Source organism: Mastomys coucha, unplaced genomic scaffold (assembly GCF_008632895.1).
Source record: "Mastomys coucha isolate ucsf_1 unplaced genomic scaffold, UCSF_Mcou_1 pScaffold20, whole genome shotgun sequence".
Taxonomy (NCBI): domain Eukaryota; kingdom Metazoa; phylum Chordata; class Mammalia; order Rodentia; family Muridae; genus Mastomys; species Mastomys coucha.
In genome coordinates, this window is record NW_022196903.1 from 109,526,986 (window position 1) to 109,534,438 (window position 7,453).

Sequence of the window (7,453 nt, forward strand, 5' to 3'; positions counted from 1 at the left end):
CTCATTGTCATGCATGATGCTGTGTGACAGGGAATAACAGGAAAACTTAGCTTTGGAACTAGACAGTTGGCTGTTTGAATCTGAGACCCAATACCTACTATCTTTCTGGTCTTGAGACAAACAGCTTAACCTCTTTATTTTATAAAACTAGTTTAATGTTTTTTATTTTAAATTAGAGAAGGGTCACTTTGTAAGCCCTGGCTGTTTGAATATTCTTTTGTAGACCAGGCTGACTTTGAACTCATAGAAATCCTTCTGCCTCAGCTTCTTAACCCATTGCTGCCAATCTGGAACTTCTTTGGGACTGAACCCAAGTTGGAATCAGAACTTTAGGTACTCAGAGTCAGTTTACCTGCTCCTCCTGTGAGCCAGCCTGCCCACCACTGGGCCCTGGTGAAGCAGACCCAAGCCCTCCTTAGACACATCCGGAGTCAGTGTCAATGTCTGATGGGTCAGCCCTCCTCCTACTCTCGTCCACTCCCTGCTCTCCTCCCCACCTCATTCACCTAATCAGACACTCTAACACACCCGGTAGATCTGAGGCTGCTTGGAGTCTGAGCTGGAATTTGAATCAAAACTTCATTTCAAGTAGGGCCTTCAGAGCCAGCTCATCTGCTCCAACCCCTACATTGTCAGCCACCCCACCCACTGCACAGATCTGAGAAAGTTTGAAATCCACATGTGGAATCTGAACTGGAAATTCAAGGAAGGAACTCTTAGCGCCTCAGTTCCTAGCCTCAACCTACTGTTATGGATCCCAACCCAGAAGCACAGTTAGAGATCATCCAACCCAGTGCTCTCCCTATCCACTGCTCCTATTGGACCATGTGGAATCCCAGAGGGGCCCCAAGACTGAAAACTAATGTCTTAGTAAGGGTTTCTATTGCTGTGATCAAACACCATGACTAAAAGCCACTTGAGGAGGAAAGGGTTGATTTTAGCCTACAACTCCCAGGTCACACTGTTGTGATCATAAAAAGAGAAAGAGCTATAAGAATATGTTCTGGCAAGATGTGGGGGAAGGGAGTGCCCTGGCGGGCCCATGCCAAGGCATCCCCTCCCCCTGAGGGACCAGACACACGATGATATGGTATAGAATAGAGTTTATTTAGGGTTTGGAGAGGAGAGTTAAGAGGGTAGCAGAGGCAGAGAAAGGCAGAGAGGCCCGGCAGTGGTGGCACACGCCTTTAATCCCAGCACTTGGAATGCACAGGCAGGCAGATTTCTGAGTTTGAGGCCAACCTGGTCTACAGAGTGAGTTCCAGGACAGCCAGGGCTACACAGAGAAACCCTGCCTTGAAAAACCAAGAAACAAAAAGATAGAAAGAAAGAAAGAAAGAAAGAAAGAAAGAAAGAAGGAAGGAAGGAAGGAAGGAAGGAAGGAAGGAAGGAAGGAAGGAAGGAAGGAAGGAAGGAAGGAAGAAAGAAAGGCAGAGAAAAGGAGAGAATAGAGAAGTAGGGGATGGCCATGACCATGTGGAGAGAGGTGGGAAGGAAATGGGGAGAGGGGGAAAAAGGGGGCAAGAGGCAAGGGGGGGGAAGCAGGAGTAAGAGAGAGAGGAGGGGGCAAGCAGCCCCTTTTATAGGGCCAGGCCTACCTGGCCATGGCCATGTAACCATGGGGAGGAGCATGCCTGGCTGCTGCCAGGTATCTGTTGGGGTGGAGTTTATACAAAATGCTAATACATACTCCATCACTCAGGGAAGTTGAAGAAGGAACACAAGATACAGACTTGGAGGCAAGAACTGAAGCAGAAGCCATGTAGGAAAACTGCTTACTGGCTTGTTCCTTATGGCTTTTTCAATGTGCTTTCTTATAGTACCTAAGCCCAGTGGTGGCACAACTTACAGTGAGCTAGGCCCTCCCATATATATCATTACTCAAGAAAATACCTCACAGCCTTGCACACAGGCCAATCTGGTAGAGACGTTTTCTCACTTGAGATTCCGTCTTTACAGGTAACTCTAGCCTGCCTCAAGTTGACAAAATAACCATCATTCAGGTGGCTCACAACCTGAGCAATTGGGGTAATAACAAAGGTGAGACCAGGTATCTACACAAACCCACAAATACTGCCTAATAATAACCCCAGGTTTTAATGGTTCCCCCCCCCAAAAAAAAACCCCACAAACTAAGAGGATAAAACAGGGTCCCTTTTTCTGTTTCCCCCAAGAAACACACCTCGCATTGAGGACAGACAGCATTTTAGGATAGAAGGATAGAAAAAGGTATCGTAAGCAGGAGCAGCTATTGTACTAGCTGATAGAGTAGACCTGAGAGCAACACTGGTCAGAGAAGACGGAGGACACTGCATACTCTTCTAATGCAGATCTACCAAGAGGATATTATAAACATTTATATACCAAGAGGATATTATAAACATTTATATACCAAACCCAGGAGCACCTCATTTAATTAAAGAAACACCTTTAGATATAAAACCACACGTTCATCCCAATATAGTCACAAGGTATGGCTTCAGTATCCAACCATCACCAGTAGACAGGTCATCCAGACAAAACCAGATAAACTGCAGTTAAATATCATAAATCAAATGGATCTAGAAAACATTACACTCAAACACTTAAGAATGAGTTTTCTTCTTAGCAGCAATGTAACATTCTCCAAAATTGACCACATATTAGGACACAAAGCAAGGAAATTTGGAAAACTGAAGTGACTGCATCTGTCTGACCACTATAGACATCAACAGTAGAAACAGGAGAATGCACAAACTCACAGAAGTCGAATACAAGTTGGGCTATGGGAGAAATCAAGAAGGAAATGTAAAACTTCCTAAAACTGAATGAAAATGAAAATACCACATATCAAAATCTATGAGACACCATAAAGGCAACCCTAACAGTAAAATTCCTAGCAGTAAGTGCCCATTTTTTGTTGCTGAGAGATAGCTAGAGAGATAGCTCAGAGGTTAAGAATACTTAACGCTTTTGCAGAGGATCCAGGTTTAATTCTCTAATGACTCTATTTTCAGGGGATCCAACACCTAGCAGCAGGCACAAATATGCACATGCATATATGCAGACAAAACACTCATATATTAATTTTTATAAATCAGAGTGATTTCATTAACAAATTATACACTTGAAAGCTTTAGAAAACAGGAAGAATCAACACCCTCAAAAATTGGATGGGAAGAAATTCTCAAACTTGGGCTGAGATCAATAACAGATTTTTCAAATACAAAAAATAAATAAATGAGTTGGTTCTTTGAAAAAAAAAAATAGAGGGTTGGGCGTGGTGGTGCACATCTTTGATCCTAGCCCTCAAGAGGCAGAGGCAGGCAGACAGGCAGGACTGTTAAACAGAGAAGCCCTGTCTTGAAAACAAACAAAAATAAAAAATACCGATGTTCTTTAGCCAAATTAACAAGAGATCTAAATTCATAAAATCATAGATGAAAGGGAAATGTTGCAACATTCACTTAGGAAATTCAGAAAACTATAAGGTCATAGTTTAAATTTTTTATTCCACCTAACTGGGTAACCTAAAAGAAATGGATGAATTGTTAGATATATACAACCTGCCAGTATTAAGTCAAGATGAAGTAAATAATGTAAACAACCACAATGTGTGATAGAGTTTTAGTTTAAAATCTCCCAACAAAAACTATGGAGGGACAGGTAGATTCAGTAGTTTTCTATAAGCTCTTTTTAAAGAAGATTTAACACCAATACTTACCAAATTATTCTGCAAAATAGAAATTGAAAGAATACTTCCAAATTCGTTTTATGAAGTCACTAGTACCCTGATACAAAGGCCAAATACTTAACAGATAAAAAAGTTGCAGACCAGTATCATTTATATAAAAATAAGCATAATTCAAGAACATTTCAAAAAAGATTATCCACCATGATCAAGTTGGCTTCATCAACATATGTAAATCAGTAAACTGTTTACAACACTTCCACTGCCAACATCATTCTAAACAAAGCATTTCCACTAAAATCACTGTTGACTATTGTTTGAAGTTGACTAGAATAAGACAACTGAAGGAAGAAGTCAGAATATCCTTGTTTACAGAAGATATAATTTCATAAGTAAAAGACTCCAAAGACTCACCAGAAAATGTCTATAGATAATCCATTCAGCAATATAGAACACATAACACACAAAGATCAATAGCTGTTCTATGTACAAGTGTCAAAGATACTTAGAATGAAACTAGCTTTCCCAATAGCATGCAACACATCATGTAACAACTAAAGAAATGAAAAACTTGTTTTAATAAAAACTTTAAGACATTGAAGAAAGAAATTGAAAATACTGTGTACTGGCTGGTTTTGTGTGTCAACTGGACACAGGCTGGAGTTATCACAGAGAAGGGAGTTTCAGTTGGGGAAGTGCCTCCATGAGACCCAGCTGTGGGGCATTTTCTCAATTAGTGATCAAGCGGGTAGGGCCCCTTGTGGGTGGTGCCATCCCTGGGCTGGAAGTCTTGGGTTCTATAAGAGAGCAGGCTGAGCAAGCCAGGAGAAGCAAGCCAGTAAGGAACATCCTCCATGGCCTCTGCATCAGCTCCTGCTTCCTGACCTGCTTGAGTTCCAGTCCTGGCTTCCTCTGGTGATCAACAGCAATGTGGAAGTAAGCTGAATAAACCCTTTCCTCCCCAACTTGCTTCTTGGTCATGATGTTTGTGCAGGAATAGAAACCCTGACTAAGACATACTGGAAAGACAGAAAGACCTCACGTGCTTATTGATTGGTATTAATAGTGTGAAAATGGCCATCCTATTGAAAGCAATCTAGAGATTCATGGCCGTGCCCTTCAAAATCTCAACACAGTTCTTCACAGAAATTGAAAAAATAAATTTCACATAATATTAAATAAGCAAAAGCCCCATGATAGCTAAGAAAATCCTGAACAATAAAATAATTGATGGAATTCTCACCATTCCTGATTTTAAGTAAGTTGTTCTACAGAGCTACAGTAATAAAACCAGAATGATATTGGCAGAGAGGGGGGGGGGAAGGAGGGGGAGGGAGTGAGGAAGGAGAGGAGAGAAGCAAATTGGGTGGGGCTGGAGAGATGGTTCAGTGGTTAAGAGGACTGTCTGCTCTTCCAAGGGATCTGGATTTGATTCCCAGAACCTATATTGTTCCAGGTGATCCAGCATTTTCTTTGGTTCTCCAAGCCACTGCATGCATGTGGTGCACAGACAGACATTCAGCTAGAACTCCCATATTCATACAAAATATTTTTAATTAAAAAAGAGGCATTGATTAATAGAATAGAATTTAAGACCTCCAGACATCCAAGAACAGTTGATATTTTACATTGAAGCCAAAAATACACATTGGTGAAAAGAGCATCTTCTACAAATAGTGTAGTGTAGTGTAGTGTAGTGTAGTGAGAACTCTAAAGAGAGTTCTCAAAAGCTGAAGCAGAGATGGTTGAAAAACACTTTGAAAAGTGTTCACCATCCTTAGTCATCAGGGAAACACAAATCTACATTGAGATTTCATCTCCTCCCAGTCAGCATGGTCAAGATTAACAAAACAACAGCAGAAGCAGGGAAAAGGGAACACATCTTCACATCTTGTAGGCATGCAAGTTAGCACAGCCACTGTGAAATAAGCCAGCGTGGAGGTTAATCAAAAGCTGATAATGGTTTTACCACAAAGTCCAGTTGTACAGCTCTTGAGCATACACATCTTACTCCAGGGAAGCTTGCTCATCTCTACTCTCTTTTTTGTGTAATAGCTTGCAGTTGGAAACAGTCTAGATCTACCCCCAGAGTGCCGGGATTAAAGATTGCATCACCACATTGGGCTTTAACTGTTTACATTTCATTCATTAGTGCTGGGGGTGGGGTGAGGATGTGCATACCACTGCACACTTCTGGAGATAAAAAACAGCTTTCTCTTTTCACCCCACAAGTGCTTGGATTGACCTCAGGTGATCAGGATTAGTGGCAAGCTCCTTTTCCCCCTGAACCATGTGGTTGGCCAGTCACTTAACTTCTTATATCTACCTTGAATGTGTTTATAACGAACCAGTCTGTGGGGAGTGCCTGATAGAGCAAGCGCCCAGAGCAGGGCCAGCAGTGCTGTCAGTGTGCTGCAGTGACCTTGGAGCAGCTCAGCAGTGTTGGTAGTAATGCAGCACTTTCCCAGTTGTTTTCTCCTAAGAAATGTGTGTCTGTGAGTGTGTGTACTTGTGTGTTAGTGTAGGTTTATGTGTGCCCTTACATGTAGAGACCACAAGTAGACCTCGGGTTTGTTCTTCAGGAGCTGTCTAACCTCTTTTTTGAAATAGAGCCTTGGCTTAAAGCTCTATGGGCAGGGTAGACCGCAGACCAGTGAGCCTCAGGTATGTGCCTGTCCCTGCCTTCCCAGAGATTGCAAACAAGCCAGTTTGTTACCTTTGGTTTTGGGAACTGAGCTTGAGTACTTGTGTTTGCAAGGCAAACAATTTACCCATTAACCGATGTCCCTAACCCCCCAGCTGTGTTTTAAATGTGCTGGATATGAAACTTAGTAGATAGCACACTTGCCTAGCACACACAGAACCCTAAATTCAATCCTTAGAACTACATAAAACTTGGTGTGGGTGGCTTGTGCCTGTAATCCCAGCAATCAGAAAGTGGAGGCAGGAGGATCAGAAGAGAGAACAAGGCCATCCCCAGCTAGGTACCACATTTGAGCCCAGTTTGGGGAAAGAAATGCTTTGAATTTTTTTTTTTTTTTCATTTACAATGACAAAATGAAGGTAGTGTTTCACACCTGGTAGGATCTGTAGTTGCTACTGTACCTAGGACTTTTGGTGCTCAGCAGGTATCAAGCATGTTTTAAGTACTTACCGTTCCCCTTGCAGTGGTGGTTCTGTGTATAATCTGTATACAGATGAGGATGAAGAAGCCGAGCCTTCCCCTTCTGGGCAACAGATCATTGAAAATTCAATAACTATGAATAAGATGAAGCTGCTGAAGGCCAAGATGGAGAACATGAATCTCAGCAAAAAGGTGAAGCTGCTGGCTCTTGGCCACGCTTTTCTCTAGCTTACACTGGCAGGGCTCACAGCACTGAGGTCTGCTGCTAACTGTGGAAAACTATAAAATATTACTCATTTCACGTTTCTGGCCTCAACTTATTTATTAAGATGTGACAAATGTTTCTTCTAAGGTCCCTCCCTTTGAGTCCTGGGAGTCTCTCACCTCCCAGATTTCTGGTGCATTCTGGAGGGTCCCCCAACCTATTTCCTGAGATTGCCTGTTTCCATTCTTTCTGCTGGCCCTCAGGGCTTCAGTCCTTTCCCCTCACCCAATACCAGATCAGGTTCCCCTCTCCCTCCCCATCCTCCCAGACCCCCTCCCCCGTCTACTTTCCCTCCCAGGCCCCTCCCTCCCTCCCCACTTGTAATAGCTTTCTTCTCTCTCCCAAGTGGGACTGAGACATCCTCACTTGGGCACTTCAGCTTGTTGACCTTTTT

The 7,453-nt window shown here is 42.5% G+C and overlaps 1 protein-coding gene across 5 annotated transcripts in view; it reads left to right on the forward strand.

Annotated features, from left to right (window-relative positions):
• Zfand4 (zinc finger AN1-type containing 4) overlaps positions 1-7,453 on the forward strand; it is a 72,129-nt gene that overhangs the window by 34,756 nt on the left and 29,920 nt on the right. For all 5 annotated transcript variants that reach the window (XM_031383055.1, XM_031383056.1, XM_031383054.1 and 2 more), the window contains exon 6: positions 6,839-6,986. In XM_031383055.1, coding sequence (XP_031238915.1) covers positions 6,839-6,986 — 148 coding nt within the window. The remainder of the gene's footprint in view (positions 1-6,838; positions 6,987-7,453) is intronic.